This window comes from Telopea speciosissima, chromosome 2 (assembly GCF_018873765.1).
Source record: "Telopea speciosissima isolate NSW1024214 ecotype Mountain lineage chromosome 2, Tspe_v1, whole genome shotgun sequence".
In the NCBI taxonomy this organism is placed as follows: domain Eukaryota; kingdom Viridiplantae; phylum Streptophyta; class Magnoliopsida; order Proteales; family Proteaceae; genus Telopea; species Telopea speciosissima.
In genome coordinates, this window is record NC_057917.1 from 48408966 (window position 1) to 48427826 (window position 18861).

At 39.1% G+C, this 18861-nt stretch overlaps 1 protein-coding gene across 1 annotated transcript; it reads left to right on the plus strand.

Moving 5' to 3' along the window:
* Positions 1 to 213: 213 nt before the first annotated feature.
* LOC122653089 (30S ribosomal protein 3, chloroplastic-like) lies at positions 214 to 1171 on the plus strand. The gene is made up of 2 exons (XM_043847019.1): positions 214 to 583; positions 718 to 1171. The coding sequence occupies exons 1-2, from the start codon at positions 299 to 301 to the stop codon at positions 997 to 999; spliced, it is 567 nt and encodes a 188-aa protein (XP_043702954.1). The 5' UTR covers positions 214 to 298; the 3' UTR covers positions 1000 to 1171.
* The last annotated feature ends 17690 nt before the right edge of the window (positions 1172 to 18861 follow it).

Genomic DNA, 18861 nt, shown 5'->3' on the forward strand with positions numbered 1-18861 from the left:
ATGTCATAAACTTCACTCATGGTCCAGTTTAATAGACATAAAACTATTTCGTCCCCTTCTTTGCTATTTGATCCAATGGAGGATCTCATGATTTTCACCCCAAATAAAAAAAAATTTGCATGGCCAACATATTTGGTCTGACTTTTGACCCGGTCTGCCTGAATCCGAACCCGAATCCGAATTTTGATTCCACGTTGAGTAGTTGCGTACATGCGTTTCCTCTTATCCGAACTCAGCTAAAGCACAGCAGACCTCTTAGAAGATTATCTGTCTCTCTCTCTGTCTCTCTGAGCAGAAGATGTTATCCTTGGGGATTCAACCTGGTGTCAACGGGGCTTTCACACGCTCCTGCTTTACTCCTCAGAACCTCGGCTTCAAGCCCCTAAAAGCATCAATTATTTTCAAGCCAAAGGTCTCATCTTTACATCTAACGACGCTTGCGGAGTTCAAATCGAGACCCAACAGAAAAGGAGTGAGGCTTTCTGCTTCAGCTGCTGCAATTGAAGCATTTGAAGAAGAAACCTCCTCCGTGGATTCAGCTTCTGTAGCTCCAGAAGATTCAGAACCAGTTGAAGAAAAAGTGGTTTTACTTCTCTCTCTCTTTCTCAATGGGAACTCTTTCTTTTAGTTATTTGCGTTGCTTTCTTACATTCTATAGTTAAATCTGTTTCAGTATTTCGTTTGTGTTGAATTTCTCTCTAATCTTTGAATGTGTAGAAGCTTGGAGTGGTTGTTAAGACAATGGAGAAACCCAGGCTTGTATTGAAGTTTATTTGGCTTGAGAAGAACATTGGTCTGGCACTCGATCAGAAGATACCAGGTCACGGCACCATTCCGCTAAGTCCTTACTATTTTTGGCCGAGGAAGGACGCATGGGAAGAACTCAAGTCCTTATTGGAGAGTAAGCCATGGATATCACAGAAAAGGATGATTATCCTTCTTAATCAGGCTACTGATATCATCAATTTGTGGCAACAGAGCGGTGGCAATTTGTCTTAACTTGTTAATTTTGAAAGGGGAAAAAAATTCCTTTGCAGTTTTGTCTTACAATTAGTTTGTTCTCTGCATAGATTAAGCTCTATCTTATAGTTGAAATCTATGGTGCTCTAGTTCTTTGGGCTGCTTGTATTTCTTTACATTTAATTTTAATGAAATCTTTATTTTTTTTCTTGCTTCAACAAGCATACTGATTTCAGTTTGACATGACAATTACTAGATAAAGTTTTAAGTGGTGAATTTGGCTATGCTTTGCCCTATTCTGAAAGTTCTTTTTCTTCCTCTTTATGCGTAAAGGTTTGTGTTACATTTTCCAGAACTAGAGTTATATTTCCTGTATATGGTTAGGAACTTGGGTAGGACTCATCCTCAAAAGCTAGCCGTTAAGGAGAGGGTGCCCAAGTACCGATTAACCCACCCACATCCCCATTCATATCTGATGTGGTACTATTTTTTCGCCTATCTCGTGGAACTCCAACAATGTCCCCCTCCATGCAGGAACTACTAAGATCTTCCCCATCTCCCCTTCCACATGGGATCATCCGAGATCACACCGAGTTCCCACGCCTTGGCTTTCCTCCAAGTTTGGCCCTGCCACACCCTGGCCACAACTTGGCTCTGCTAAGACTTGTTAGGAATTTGGGTAGAACTCATCCTCAAAAGTTAGCTGTTAATGAGAGGGTGCCCAAGTATCTATTAACCCACCCACATCCCCATTCATATCTGATGTGAGACTATTTTTCCGCCTATCGCGTGGAACCCCAACATATACAATGAAAAACTCCTTATCAAAATCAAATGATGACTATATAAAGCAGCCAGGCTAGAGAAATTAATCTTAAAACTGTGGAATTAGAAGTTTGGGTGTGTGTCTGAAGTCCATACTCAGCGATTTGGGGTTGTTTGTTTAACTAGCTCCCTCTGAAAGGCAAAAATAAAAGCTTCACTCCTTCAGGGTGTACAAAGGTTGGAGCACACACATGCCAAGTGACCTTTATGATGAGTTAGTGAATTTTATTCTTGATAGCAAGAAAATATTCACCTTACTTGTAGTGCGAATTGGAGAAGATACAAAGAGCCTTTTGGTTTGATTGAGTCAGCTTTAGAATCTGGAGTTTGAAAATGTTAGGGCAGCTGTGTTGTAATGTCTTTTCAAAATTTGACATGGCCCAACTTCCTAGAAAGATTTGTTTGGACTTTTCTGTTGAAGAATACTAAGTTTGCTTGCCTTTCCTTTCATTGTGAGATCATGACCTAAGACTCTCTGGAACATAGGTGTCTATTTACTTGATCCATGTTTCTTTGAGGGGCATCTCATCTATTGAAGATGGTCAGACAATGGTGATATCTGGCTCTTCTAACAGTCATAATTAGTTGATTTAAAAGAAGAATCACCTAATTACTTTTGACATGTTTTTACTTCTAAAAAATGTTAGGATGATTAATAAATTACTATTTGAAAGTGTGTGCATAGTAGCTCTACACCTATCTGCGTACTGTTACTGACACATCTTATTAGTCAAAGAGCATTAAAGCAGTGCTAACCTTGAACCGGTTAGGATCGTGGGTAAGGGATAAACCCAGACTCAAGAGAAATTGAATATCTCAGAAAGGACTTGTCTAATTATGTACAAATTCAGGTTGAAGGCTGGTCTTAACAGGATAAGTAATCCTGTCAACCTTGGTCTGAATCTGATGGACAGATCCACAGATATTGAGTAATCCTACTGGGAGTAGGATAGTTTAAGTTCTGCAGAATTGCAGGACTGACTACAGTTCTAATCAGAATTCAGTTGAGAGCTTGAAAAGGTGAATACACCAGTAGCAGAAAACAGGAATTAAAATAGCAAATAAAATTCAGAAATTGAGATTTTTAGAAAGCAGACTTGAAGTAGGATTTCTGAAATCAAAGGCTGAAACTTAATGATTCAGAACAGAAATAACAGAAACTATTCAGTGACATAATCTGAACAGTTTTCTGAACTCAGACTTGAGAAACCAGATCAGAAAACAGAGTTTTTGAAGAAGCTGACTTCAAGTAGGAAAGCTGAAATTTGACTAGAAGGTTTGAAAACAAAACTTGAAACCAGAACCTAGGGCTAGAATTCAGAAATAGAAACTGAAGAAGAATAGGGCAATATAACAGCTAACAGAATAGTATTTAACGATAATAAACAGAATTAAGAAAATAGAAAGAAATAAGCATGCGCAAGAGAGATCTGACCTGTTTAACTAATGGAGAAGAGGAATAGAAAGAAAAAGGGTGATATGAAGAGGAATCCACCTGATCTGTTGGGCTGGAATCCCACTGGTACCCCAACTTGAAATCCCACCAAGGTTCACTACTGAATCTCACAGCAGCTTAACACTCGTGAATCCACAAGATTCAATAAACCTGAATACCGTATCTGCAAGCCTAAATCCGCACACCAAAACAAAGCAAAATCCTTTTCTTTTTTAATTCATCAGAATTCGTGGGTAGGACATTTACCTTACATGATTATATAAAAAGACTCTAAACAGGATTCAAACTAAACCTACAATTTCTCCAGCCAATAGCTTGCTATGGAGTTAGTCTACTGCTACTAATACTCTGAATAAAATAAGAAAGAAAAAGCTTAGAAAGGCTAGATTCATAGAGACCTAATCTAGCCCAACTAAAACATTTTAATAACGATTAATAGTAAAGGAATAGGTCTCTAACTAGATCCCACAATTTAAGTAATTAATAAGTCCATATTCATTCTTTCTACCCTTATTTTAGGCCCATTAAAGTGTCCTATTACAATAAAAACCCATTGGACCAATGGCCCAACACAAATATAACCCAACCCAAAGCATATTTGCACTAAAATAAGCCCATTTTCTCTGATTTTTCTGCATCAAGGATATGGTTTATGGCTACTACTGCTGATCTGGTTTCAAGGGTTGAATCTTGCTGCGGGAAGATTTATTTGGATAGATTTTTTCTACCCTACTGTTGGCTTCGATTCCTTACTGCCGTGGTGTTCACGCCTCTGTTCCAGCAAAGGGTTTGGGTTGACTTGGTGTTATGTCGTGGAGAAGAAGAGGGGTACTTCAGCACAATGACAAGTATGCCCCTCCATTTTTCAATTGTTATTCTTTTTCTATTTCCACTTCCAGCTTTGCCCTTAACTTATGAACTTATTTAATCCTTGACCCTACGGTCCTCTTTGTTTCTTTCAAAGGAATCGTATACTGTTCACCATAGTTACCAGAATGCCATCCCTTTTTCAACTTTGTGTTATTTGCAATTCTGCCATTCCCCTATTTGACTACCTAATTGACCCTTGAAAATTCTGGATTACATATTCCAACAATATTAATGATCCTAAAGCTTATGTGGAAATGTAAAGACTACAGAATGGAGTGAATGAAACAACTGGAAAACAGTCTTGAGACCTAATAAAAGGGTATTGATTATTTTGAGGCCTCTAATTGTACTTCACTGTTTATCTTGCAAGAGAATTTTGTGTATAAACCTTTGCTGTTTTTACAACTTGCCCACATGGTGTTCAGTGACATCATCTTACATGTTAAATGTTCCATTCTATCTACCGTTTGCTTCAGAACTACAGCTTGCTAAGAGACCTTGCTTGTCACCCTTCTAGCTTGTTGAGATAGGCTACGTTACCCACTTGGGGTAACGTAGTCCTAGTTGCTTTCATTACTTATTTTATTTTGATTAGTTTTTTATTGTTTTATTCCTGTTTTTCCCCCTATACGATTTCTATTTGGGATTCCTAGTTATAGTGGGAATTCCTAGTAGGAATAGGATTGGGGGGGGGATTCATATCTATGCTGTAACTTGTTTTTATTATAAATAAGAGGCTGGGATGATCGATCAGATCATCTAAGCATTGTTTCCAAGGCTGTTTACATGGTATCAGAGCCTAATCTGATCTAGGAACAGCTACTCTCGATTTCTGGTTCTCTCCTCTCTCTTATTTCTCAGTTTTTCCTTTTTTTCTGATCTTCCCCTTTCTCGGTTTCTGGTTTTTTCCTTTTTTCTTTCGCTCCATCACTCTCGGCCTTTTTTTCTCCATCAGGGCAGCAACTATGAGGTGATATAATGCAAATTTAGTTGCTGCCCTCAATGCCACCTCATTAAAGATCGAAGAACAAGAGGTGTGACCTATTTCTGCCGGCAGGTTTTTTCCAACCTTGGAGATCGAGCTATTTTTCAACTGGAGTTTGATTTCTGCACTTATGGAGATTGGTTCCTGCTATTATTGGTCTGCACCAGCCCTTGTTTGAAGACTGCAGCGTTGGTTCAGATCCAATTCTGCATTTTTTTCTGCATCTTTTTCCTGCAATCAGATTATATTCCTAAATTTGTCAAAAATTTAGGGCTTTTTATTGGCTCATTAAAAAGAGCTAATTTTTGAAAGTTTTTTTCCCTGCTATTAGAGGGAAACTCGACATCAGTTTCAGCCCATTCTGCAGGCTGAAAATTCTGCAATTTCAAAACCCATTATTCACACTCGAATCAGGCTTTTTGAAGATCTAATTTTTTCTCCGCTTGGCTGAATCATGGGTGACTCAGAGATGACTACTGCTACTTTTGGAGGAGATCAAACTAGGTCTGATTTTCTCCCTTATGCTGCTGCCATCAAGCTTGATGGTACAAATTACTTAATTTGGGCCAAATCATTATCCCTAACAGTGGCTGGAAGGGGACTCACTGGCCATCTTACTGGCACCACCCAACAACCTACTGAAGAAGGGGCTGCTCGCACTAAATGGGCTGCCGTAATGATTACTCGCAAAGTTGAGAGATCAGCCTTGCAAACTGCTAGTTCCACTCCTGTTGCTTCTGCTGACAGTGTTGCTACTTTTACTACTACCACTAAAGAGCCTGTTAAGTGTGAGCATTGTCACAAACCATATCACACTAAGGCTCAGTGTTGGAAATTACATGGGAAGCCAGCTGATTTTGAGGCTAAACGTGGTCGTGCTAAGTCTAAAAACAAAGCCAATCACACTGAAAGTGTAGCTCCAGCTCCCACTGCTGACATCGGTTTCTCCCAGGAAGAACTCCAAGCTCTATGTCGTATTCTGAACACATCTGCTGCCTCTACTACGTCTGCTGCCAATTCAGGTTCCTTCTTTGCCCGTGCAGGTATTTCCTTTGCTGGTCATTATGCATCAGTAGCATCCATTCCATGGATTATAGATTCTGGTGCTACTGATCACATGACAGGTTCTTCCAGTCTTTTTAATACATATTCTCCTGCTTCTGGTAAGGATAAAGTCAAAATTGTTGGTGGGTCTCTCTCCTCCATCTCAGGGAAAGGATCCATTGGTTGTTCCCCTTCCTTTACACTGTCATCTGTGTTGCATATTCCCAAATTTACAACTAACCTTCTTTCCATTAGCAATATCACTAAATCCTTGAATTGTAAAGTGACTTTTTTTCCCACTCACTGTGTCTTTCAGGAGCTGGACTCGGGGAAGACAATTGGATCGGGTAAAGTGCATGGTGGATTGTACCTACTTGATGGCGATCCTAAACATACTCAGACTTTACCTTCGACATCTTTCTCCTTTGACTTACATAAATGGTACTCTAGACTAGGCCATCCCCCTTTAGGTACTTTATCAAATTTATTTCCTGCATTAGTTAAAGACTGTAATAAGGAAGACTTTTTTTGTGAGCCTTGTGTCTTGGCTAAACAGACACGTTCAACTTATCCTATTTCTAATAAAAGATCCTCTTCCTTGTTCCATATTGTTCATACTGATGTGTGGGGGCCTAGTAGGAAAGCTTCCCTGACTAGCCATCGGTAGTATGTCACTTTCATTGACTGCTATTCTAGGTTCACTTGGGTATACCTTATGCACACAAAAAGTGAAGTTTTTTTTATGTTTTCAGCACTTTCATCAAATGATTAAGACCCAATTTAATGCCACTCTTCAAATTTTAAGGAGTGACAATGGGAAAGAGTATATGGAAGGTCAGTTCCAAAAATACCTTGCTGCACATGGAATCCTCCATCAGACAAACTGTGTCGATACTCCAGCCCAAAATGGTGTGGCTGAGAGAAAAAACCGCCACCTCCAAGAGGTGGCTAGGGCTCTTATGTTTGCCCGCAATGCCCCTTCCCTTTATTGGGGGGATGCTGTCCTTACTGCAGCCTATTTAATTAATAGGCTGCCCAGTCGGGTTCTTCTTTCGAAAGCCCCTATTGAGCTATTACTTGGCTCTTTTTCCTTTATAGTCTCACCTAAGGTATTTGGCTGCGTTTGTTATGCCAGGGATACAAGGTCCCTTAGTAAACTTGACCCACGTAGCCTCCGCTGCATTTTCTTGGGATACTTTGCTACCCAAAAGGGGTACAAATGTTACTACCCTCCATCACGCAGGACTTTTGTCAGCATGGATGTTGTCTTTTATGAAAATGTTCCATATTATGTGTCCCTACCTCTTCAGGGGGAGAGTGTTAGTGAAGATGTGCTGACTATTGACTCTCCACCTCCACTTCAGTCTGTTTACCATGAGTCTGAACCAGTTCGGCCTGCCCCTGGTACTCCCCCTGAGTCAGGGGGAGAGGTTCCTATACAGGGGAAGCAAGCTACCCCGGTCCAGACTCCTGTCCAGAGGACTATTAGTGAATTTCAGAGGAGGATTGATGCCAGTAATATGAAGACCTATGCAAGGAAACATAAGCAGGTTCAATCAACTGTTGCTCCAGTACCCATCCAATTGCCGAACCCGGGTCCAGAACCTGCCTCTCCACCTGGTAATGTTCCTGATTTACCTATTGCTCTTCTCAAAGGTGTCAGATCTTGCACTCAGCATCCCATATCTCATGTTTCTTATGATTCGCTTTCCCCATCCTTTTGTGCCTTTGTTTCCTCTCTTTCTTTTGTTCGTATTCCTAACAATTTGCAGGAAGCTTTATCAGACGGAAAGTGGAAGGCAGCTATGATGGAAGAAATGGAAGCCCTGAAAAAAAATAACACATGGGAGCTTGTAGTTCTTCCACCTGGGAAGAAAACCGTTGGATGCAAATGGGTGTTTGTGGTGAAACAGAAGGTAGATGGCACTGTGGATAGGTATAAGGCACGACTCGTGGCCAAAGGGTTCACTCAGACATACGGCATTGATTACCAGGAAACTTTTGCACCTGTTGCCAAGTTAAATACTGTTCGTGTGTTATTATCTTGTGCAGTCAAGCTTGGATGGGATTTACAGCAGCTAGATGTAAAAAATGCCTTCCTTAATGGAACATTGGATGAGGAGGTGTATATGGACATTCCACCAGGGTTCTCTTATGACAGAAACCAAGGAAAAGTATGTAAACTCAAGCGTACACTTGATGGGCTGAAGCAGTCACCTCAAACATGGTTTGGGCGGTTCCACAAGGCCATGATTTCTGTGGGCTATAAGCAGAGTAATGCTGATCATACACTCTTTATAAAGAGGGTTGGTGAAAAACTCACTGTTCTTATAGTCTACGTTGATGATATAGTGGTTACTGGCAATGATGGTGATGAGATCAGACGGTTGAAGACCTTTCTTGGATAAGAATTTGAGATTAAGGATCTAGGGAAATTACGATACTTGCTTGGGATTGAAGTAGCCAGATCTTCTAAAGGCATTTTTCTCTCCCAGAGGAAGTATGTCCTAGATTTATTGGCTGAGACTGGTTTGCTTAGCTGTCATCCTTCAGATACTCCTATGGACCCTACTGTTCAACTCAAGGAGAAAGAGGGTGAGCCTGTTGATAAAGGCCGGTACTAAAGGCTTGTAGGGAAGCTGATTTATCTTTCACACACTCGTCCTGACATTGCTGTCGCCGTGAGTACTGTGAGCCAGTTTATGCATGATCCCTACTCTTCACACATGGAGGCTGCTCTTCGTATCTTGCACAGCTCCTGGAAAAGGAATTCTTTTGTCTACGCATGGTCATCTACGGATAGAAGCGTACACTGATGCTGATTGGGCTGGTTCTGCAGATCGCAAGTCTATTTCTGGGTATTGCTCCTTTGTAGGTGGAAATCTTGTCACGTGGCGTAGTAAGAAGCAAAATGTTGTTGCTCGTTCTAGTGCCGAAGTTGAGTTTCGAGCTATGGCACAGGGTATTTGTGAGTTACTCTGGCTTAAAGGGCTGCTACAAGATCTTGGTGTTCCTATTCGTTTTCCTATGATGTTGTATTGTGACAACAAGGCTGCAATCAGCATAGCACACAACCCAGTACAGCATGATCGTACCAAGCATGTTGAGGTGGATAGGCATTTCATCAAAGAGAAGTTAGACGAAGGGTTGATTTGCATTCCCTTTGTGACGTCTACTGATCAACTTGCAGATATCTTCACTAAGGGATTGTTTGGGAAGCTGTTTCATCCCAATCTAGTCAAGTTGGGCATGGTCAACATCTTTGCTCCAACTTGAGGGGGAGTGTTGAGATAGGCTACGTGACCCACTTGGGGTAACCTAGTCCTAGTTGCTTTCATTACTTATTTTATTTTGATTAGTTTTTTATTGTTTTATTCCTGTTTTTCCCCCCTATACGATTTCTATTGGGGATTCCTAGTTATAGTGGGAATTCCTAGTAGGAATAGGATTGGGGGGGATTCATATCTATGCTGTAACTTGTTTTTATTATAAATAAGAGGCTGGGATGATCGATCAGATCATCTAGGCATTGTTTCCAAGGCTGTTTACACAGCTAAATAGATTTTCTCCAACTAGAGGGTACTAATGTACTATGATGCAGGGACAGTAACAGTGCTGTGGGTAAGGGGTTCAATACTTAAAATAACATACCAATACTTCTAAAGTAGCAAACAATGTCATTCAGAGAAGTAAAACTACAGTATTTGGATGCTGCATCTTGACCTTCTAAAATGATTTGCAGCCGCCTTTGAAATATTTTGTAGACCTGGGGGAAATTCAGAAAGATGCAAAATTTACTCACTTTCACCATCACTGTAAGAGGTTATACAGAGCTGAATATTATGATGATGTATGCTAGGCTGAAAAACAAACACTAGCAAATCTACTAGAAACCAGAATTGCAGTGAACCAGAAAACTATGAATGTGGTAGAAACTATGAATATGGCAGAAACTAAACATGATTAGAACTTGGAGACAACAAATTTGATGGGGCTGAAACTAACGTATGTTAGAGGTCCTAAACTCCTAATGGGGTATGTGGTTAGAATATTAAAGCAAGACGTTGGTTAGATTAGGAGATAGGAACATGGACAGAAATAGAAACTAAGAAAAACCAGAAAATAGCAAGGAGAACTTGAATAACTTTCAATCCATCAGTGTGATGGTGCTCAAGTTTAGGTTGAGTGGATTAGAAGGGGAAGGGAATAACATAGCCAAAACTCTGCCCAATCCGAAGGTTAGATAATTAGAAAACAGTGACTGAAGTTCAGACATGTATGCTGTAAAAGAAGTCCTATCACAGACCTGAAACAGTATTGTAAAACTAATAGAAAATAAAGATGTTTTTGAGGATAACAACAAAGGATTATTAAGACACAAAATAAGTTCATTCACCCAACAACATCCCATGATAGAGAGAGAAAGTTGCTGGAATACCTACAGAACAGTAATGGAAGAAAGAGAAAAGAATTGAAGAAGATCAGAAGATAGAATGGGATATGACCAATAGGCTTCACCACCAGTCCCAAACTATAAGGATTCACCACCTTGGGTTGCCACTTGCTTTACCACAAGGGCTGTGACTGATTCACCACAGTACACACACTCACATAGAGCTACTTTTCCAAAACATCAAATCTGTGTGCTAGTGTACTCTTTGCTCTTTATTTGTGATAACCAATGAAATGATTGCAAGAATAGAAGCTCTGCTTGCTACTTGGCTGTCAAACAAACACTAAAAAAGAATCCTTCTAGTAAGTATCCTTAGCTATTACAAGGAAAGTAGAAAGCAAATCAAATAGAGACTAGGATGGAATCCTTCTAGAGGATCCATTGCTATTACATGCAAAATAGAAAGTAACAAAATTAGGAACGTCTATATAACATAGTTATCAAGGCGGCAAAGCGACCATGGCGTTGGAGAGGGTCTAAAATCAATGTGACATCAACAAGGTGGCAAGGCGCCCGCCTAGGCGACCTGGACGCCTTGATAACTGCTATTTAATATCTATCTTAACCACAAAGTAACTCATTACATGGAATTAGAAACTAAGAAAACAGAAACTAACTACTTAATCCCGTATAGGCCTTAATCCCTAATATTTGGGTTTATAGAATCGATGTGTTACAACAGAAAACTCAAAATTACTTAGCCCGTAACCCATATAACCTATTGGGGACTTAAATTTGGGCTTAACTTATTGAACCACAGGTTCAACTTGACCCAAACAACTGAATGAAACCCCAATCCAAAAATTCTTCTTCCACATGCTGTGATTTGCATCATATTGACTTATATCCAAATAAAATGAAATATTACTCAACTTGAAGCTGACCCAAAGCTGCATGGTGGGAGGTCGAGATTCTTTTTCGTCTGCACACATCGAAGGTCTAAATATCATTCACACAATTCAACACTCAGGAGATGACTAGTTTTTTCATTCTCCTCCATTTTACCTTTTTTTTTTTTGACAAAATTTTTAGTGAGTTGGAGAAATGCAATTGAGCATTGCTGTATCTCCATTGCCTGTCTGGACTGAATAATCATATAGAGTACTGCTGCTTGTTGTCACTTAATTTCTTAATCATATATCATCAATTGTACAGAGTACTGCATGTTCTTTAAACACTTAATTATCTATTTCTGTTTGATTCATTGTTTTAAGTTTTATATATTTTTTTAAATTTTGTGTTTCTCGACAGTCCCTATTCCCTAATTATGCTTTATTTCTGGGTTTTTTTAGCTTGTATCATAAGTGGATGAACTTTTGCATCATTGGTCTGGATACTATGCCAAGGTGCTTTTCTATATAATAAAAAAAAGGTGATGAAATTGGAAGAAGTTTTGTCCTCCCCTTAAAAGGCAAAATTTTATGATGTATGAGCAACTTTGGCATCAGAATTCATGCTCAATCCTGAGATACTATCCCTTGGTTCAAGATGTTCCCATTGCCATTTTCGGACCTTGGGACTAGCATAAAGAAAATATTCACAGACGAGGTCAGCTCGGAAATTTGTTTAATTGCATGAGACAATTTCCAAGGGCCAATTTCTTCTTGAGGCCCAAGCTTCTGTGTTTCTAGTGTTATCCTCTACCATGGATTTCTTATGGTACCGTTTGACTATTTCAGAAAATTTCCAGCCATGTAGGAAGGCTAACGTTTCAGCTTTGTTGGAGTAACCTAAAGTCTGGAAGGCATTGTATTGTCCTCCCTTCACTATACTGTAAGTCTCCCCTATTTCTAAGAGCCAGATTGCAACAAGGAAGTCAAATGACAGTTCAGTTTTACTATTTTCTGCATTAAAGGACTTGAAGGTTCATCCCATCTTTTGAGATATTGATGATGATCATTCCTTCAATCTCCATGCCTGAGTATGTCCCTGAATGAAACCGATTTTAAGCGTTTAAAGATGGTAGCCAATGTGTCGCCTTTGTTTCTAATTTCTCAATGATATTTTGAATGCTTGAAATCTTATACGTAAATATAAGATATATATATATATATATATATATATATATTTTTGGATGAATAATATAAGATATTTTTGTTCCCAAGTATATATATTTTTTCCAAGCTATGTGATATGTCTTCACATTTCTGGATTTCTGAAATGCTTTCATTCCATTATTGAATCATTTCATTTGTGTCAAACAGGAAGACAAAAAGCAGCCACTTACAATAGGAAATGGTTCCAAACTAACTTCATTAATTAATTCTCCTTCAAGGACTAGCATCCATAATGATTTAATGCTTGGCTACAAATTCTATAGTAGACTTCTCTTTTGTCTGTGTGTGATGAATCAATCCCTTTATGTTAGACTTTGAGAGTGGGGGAAGAAGAAAGACCCACTTCAATTCTTCTTCAGTCTCTTTCAAGGACTAGCATGCACAATGGTTTTGGAGACTTGGTGAAAAATGCTATTTTGGACTTGTCTTTGTGTCTGTGGTTGATCAGTCCCTATATAAGCCACTGCATTTTCAAACTCTAGTGTTATCCAAATTTCGAGCCATTAAAACATCAAACAAGTAATGTCCAAAATATAGTGGTTCCTGCTGCTTCTACCACCCTAATTTCTGACAGTTTTATTAATTAATGGGAACATGTTAGGAAGACAGAGATTCGTTCAGAAGAAGTAGATCATCTAGCCAGACTCTTGCCATGTTCCAGTGTCTATATCAGTAGAATGAAAGGACTGAATGGAGGAAGAATTTCACAGATAGATATGTCAATGGATTTTTGAAGTGGTTTCTAGGTTTAAACTTTATAATGCCATCCATTGGAGTCTATTCCATATATATGTTTTTGATAGTGAAGATCCTATGGCTCCTTGATTTGAATGTGAACCTCCATTTCCATTTCCCAAAAGGACAGTATAGTGTTCCTGAATGATGCAACTCTGCCACCCTGCCGTCCTCATCATCAAGTGACTTACTCTCTCTAATCAAATCAAATGATTATTTTCTCCTTCCCTCCTCCCCTGGAAACCTGTAAGCCAGTCTGTATTGGAGAGTAAACAAGCTGCAGCTTTTGGAGGTCTAGAGAGCATTTCAGTTTCATTTTTATTGTTTCCTTATTATTTTCTCACCATATCATTGGACCATGGTATATCAGCGGTTGAACTCATTAATTTCTCTGAGGTGCAGTTAAATTTATATGTTTTATTTTCACCAACTTTACAGGCAAAGCACACATGCATATAGTTGAGCATGGGAAAATAACTGACAGGTGAAAAGGAATATGTGGCTTCCTTTTGTATGCTTTTGGTAGAATGATTGAGTGAATCCAGAAGAGTTGCATGCTTGGTGAGAAAAAGATTTGACGATAAATATGCACCAATGTCTGGCTTATAAAATATGCAACCCCCCCCCCTCCCCTCAAAAAAAAAAAAAAGTGTTCTGTGGCTTGCTTGAGTACTAGGTTGTTAGATCTTAGTTTGAATAGCTAAAGTGCCTTGACCACTTCATGTAAGAGGCTAAAACTACATCAATGAATATTTTTTTAGGGGCAATTAGAATTTTGGAACACTAGAGGTAAATTTTATTGTCCAGACCATATAGGGTTATTGTTGCCTTGAAATGTGTTTCTCACTTCTATATTTTTTAATTTTGAAGGGAAGCAGAAGATGGTTTTCAGTTCTTATATTTCAACCATATTAGATGCATTAAAAGTGAAAATGATAATTTATTAATAACTGATGGTGAGATTAAAGAGAGACGAAATTTTTTTTTCTACTACTTACTAAATGAAAACAATACACGTAATAGTGTTTTTAAAGGTTGTAACTTGTAATAACCATTAAAAAACCATAAATCACACACACACACACACACATATATATATACACGGAAAATTAGGATGTCTGAAGTAAAGGAAGCTTTAAAGGAGATGAAAATAGGCAGAGCATTTGGTCCAGATGAAATCCCAATAGAGGCAAAGAGCTTAGGAATTTGTGGAATAACTTGGCTAACTAAGTTGTTTAATAAGTTATGAGAACAAGAAATATGCTAGATGAATGGAGGAGAAGCATTGTGGTTCCGATTGATGAAAAATAAAGGTGAAATTCAAAAGTTGTAATAATTATAGAGGAATAAAACGTATGATCCGTACTATAAAATTATGGGAGAGAGTAATTGAAACCTCCCTGAGACTAGAAACTAATATTTTGGATAACCAGTTTGATTTTATGCTAGGAAGATCAACCACAAAAGCAATTTATTTCTTAGGAGACTAATGGAAGATGTAGAGAATGTAAGAAGGATCTCCATATGGTTTTTGCTAACTCGGAAAAAGCTTATGATGGAGTCCTTAGAGAGTTAATTTGGCAAGTGTTAAAGAAGAAAAGTGTTTCGAGTAAACAAGTAGACATAGTTAAAGATACTTATAATGGTGAAGTGACTATGTCACAATTGTGGGGGATAGGGTAATAAATTGCCAATTACAATTGCATCAAGTATCAGCTCTAAGGCCTTATTTATTTGCGTTAATCATAATGAGCTGACTAGGGACATTCAAGATCAGATCCCTTGGTGCATGTTTTTTGCTGATGATATTATTTTGGTGGATGAAACGAAGGCAGGGATAAATGCAAAGTTGGAATTGTGGAGATCAGCCTTGGAATCAAAAGGTTTTACGTTAAGTAAAACAAAAACAGATATGGTTTGTTGAATAGGATTGAATGGGGTAGTGAAAATTGATGATAAGGAAATATCATAAACTGATAATTTTTGGTATCTAGATTCAATCTTAAATAAAGAAGGAGAAATAGAGGATGATGTTGCATAAAGAATTAGAATAGGGTGGATGAAGTGAGAGTTGCATCCAGAATTTTGTGTGATCAACATATTGCTTTAAAACTCAAAGAAAAATTTTATGACAATTATACTGCCTGCAATGATGTATGGAGCTGAATGTTAGGCAGTAACAGAACAATATATAAACAAACTTTGTGTAGTTGAAAGTAGGACTTTGAGGTGGATGAGTGGTAAAATTAAAATACACAAAATAAGGAATGAAACAAATTACAGCTAGTTTATTAGTAGCTTCAACACATGATAAGTTGCGAGAAAGCCGTTTGTGGCATGGACACATGCAATGGAAGCCTTTGAGCAATCCTGTTAGGAGTGGTGATTTGATTCAGATCGAAGGAGCTAAAAGAGCCAAGGTAGGCCACTATTAACAATTATGGTTTTGAATTGAGCTGATTGGAGAAAAAAGATTCATATAACCAACCCCATTTAGTTGGGATAAGGCTGAGTTGAGTTGTTATGTAATAAATTTAGATGAGCTTCTGTTTCCAGTCATATTCAGTTTCTTTACATTGTATCAGAATCATTACTAATCATTAATCCCAAAGTTAGGTGAAGGTTCTCCTCTTAAACAAATGTGCCTTAACTTCTATTATTTAACAGAAGTAAGGGAAATCACTTGCAGTTACGTGATGCTAAGAGCCACAAGTTGATATGCTCTGTCCCTGGTTGGATTAACCAGATTGATGTCAGTGCACTGAATCATTGATTAACAGACCTTCTCAGCTCCATTTCAATTGGAGATAAGTTAGGAACTGGTCAAGAAGAGAGATTGGTAAACTTAGACACAACAATGAGACACTACTATTAGATTATCACAACAAAATGATTCCCTTTTCACATACTAACACACTGAATCTGGTTACAATTTATGTTTATAATCAATAAATGCAACATCCAACAAGATTTTACATTTAGCTAAACCTCTATATTAGTGTGCGAAATAAAAAGGTAGGCAACCAACCCAACCACTGGAAATCTGTGTTTACTAACTATCCCAGCCTTAATTTGTTGCACATTTTGTAGGTCATCACCTATCAATCAAGGTTGAAAGATGATGTAGAAACAGATATCCCAGATGAAGGCTTAAGAAAGCTTCTATGATCCCAGATATCTAATCAATTAAGTCTGACCTTGCATGTTTGCACCAAGTCTTTCCCCTGCATTGGTGCAAAAATGAAGGTCCTCTCATACGCAAAATTAGTTAATCCTTAGGAAATGTGATGGAAGAAAGGAGGAAGAAGGAAGCAGTAAGCATCAACCAAACAAGCATGAGTAAAGGATACGAGTCCCCTCTCCCTCCCCCTCTTTCCGTCTCTACCATGGTTCATAATCTCAGATCGGCCGAAATTGGGTGGATTGGACTGGTATCGACCAAGACATATCTCAATCCAATTTCCGATATTAGGAACCATGGTCTCTACTCAATCAAATTCCTTACCGGGTTAAACACTGGAACATTAATCAGATAGATGGTGTGTGGTTTGTGTGATTATACTTTCATAAAAAAAAAAACACTGGAACATTAATCAGATAGATCTTTAACTACTATGCCAAAAATTGATCACACATGTTATGATCAAGGAGCAAGACAAATAGCAATTAGATTCAAGGATACTCTTTAAGGGAACATAAGATCACCTGCGGTTCCTCTGTCCGGTACGGTTTCCTAGTGTCTCTAATAAAAGGGGGGTGGACTTCACCCGGGCAGTGTGTTCGGTCAGGGGTGGAATGGTCATTTCAGTCCCCCCTACCTATGAGAGGAATTGCACAACCGTACAGGTCAACAAACCTCAGGAGATAAAGGTCTGTCAAATTAATGCTTCTTCAGATCACGTAATCCATCAACTACTTGTCATATCTTTCATTGCTACAGAAAACAAGTGATTGTAAGAGAACTTTAAGCGAAATCACTTATGGGAGAGGGTTCTCCAAGTTGGCAGCTTGGAGAATGCACCAATCAAGGTTGCATACCACGGCTTGTTAGCAAGGGGTATAGACTACAGAGAAGAGAAACTAGTAACGATGCAATCAGCCAGGTTGCGTTGGATTTTTTTAAACCCTAACCCAACCCTAGGTCTAGTTATCTCAACCCAGGCCCAGTCCTATCAGGCTCAAGCCAACCTAGCCCGATCTGGATTGACCCAGATCGGATTGGGCTGGGCGAGGTTGGCCCTGATTAACCCTAACAACCCCTCTTTTTGTCATTTCAGGGCTAAGCAAGGCCAGGCTACCCTGTTTTTTGACAGCATGTATGATAGTATTATGCATGATTGTATATTATATAGTTTTCTATATATAGGGTCTGGTTCATTTCGAGGCCTCAGCCCAGGCCTGACCCGGCTCTACTTGAGTTTGAAAATCTCAACCTTGGTCCAGCCCAAGACCTATCGAGCTCATGCTGGGCTTGGGCTCACTAGGCCAAACTTGCACCATAGGAGAGAGAGAGGCTGCTGGGTTATGGATTTAGTGCATGGTATTGGATCATGTATCGGTCAATTCTAAAATCGATACTGATATCGATATGGGGTTATGGATTTAGTGCATAGTATTGGATCATGTATCGGCCAATTCTAAAATCGATACTGATACCAATACGTATTAGTCATATCCGGCCGGATTAGACGATTTTGCCTCATAGATTTTGATTTTTTTTAATTTTTATTTTGCCCCCTTCAAACCATGGTAACTTCGACCCAATATCGACCAGGCATTGACACTAATACCGTTCCGATACTGAATCTTAAAACCATGGCTGTAGCGTAGAATGCTAGCTCTGGGAACCTTTTCCAATTATTATATGAGAAATAGAACGTTGCTTGGTCACGTGGATTTTGCCTCCAAACACAGGAGTGTGTGAAATTATTTTCTCACCTCCGTAAAATAAAAAGTTACATCTAGACAGATGCCTCTATGCATCTCATTGGCCCATGTCTTGGTGCAAGTGTTACACGACTAGGCAGCAATCTCTTGCCCTTATTTTATGGGAACATTTCTCTGTCCATGAACTTGCCCTGTGCTCAGACACAGTCACACAGTGATACAAAATGACCACAGCAACCCTCCTGGTTGATGCCCAGACTTGCATTCTCATTGGTTGAGACATTGTGCACAGGAGCCACGCCCCAGGCAGAGTGAATTTTTTTCGTGTACGGTTATCATCAATGAGATTTGTCATTTGTGGCACCTTTGGCTTCCGAGGGAAAGGGCAAAAATGTGATAAAATCCGGAACAAGAGACTTTTCTGTAATTGTACCCACTCACACCTGTTCTTCTTCATTACCTACTTCCAACCACGTGGGATTCCATGCGCGAAGGAAGCTGAACCACCAAACAGCTTCAGTCCTTCCTGTACTAAAATGCATCTCACTCCCCCGTCCCCCTTCCCCCTTTCCCCACTTCGATTTCCCGC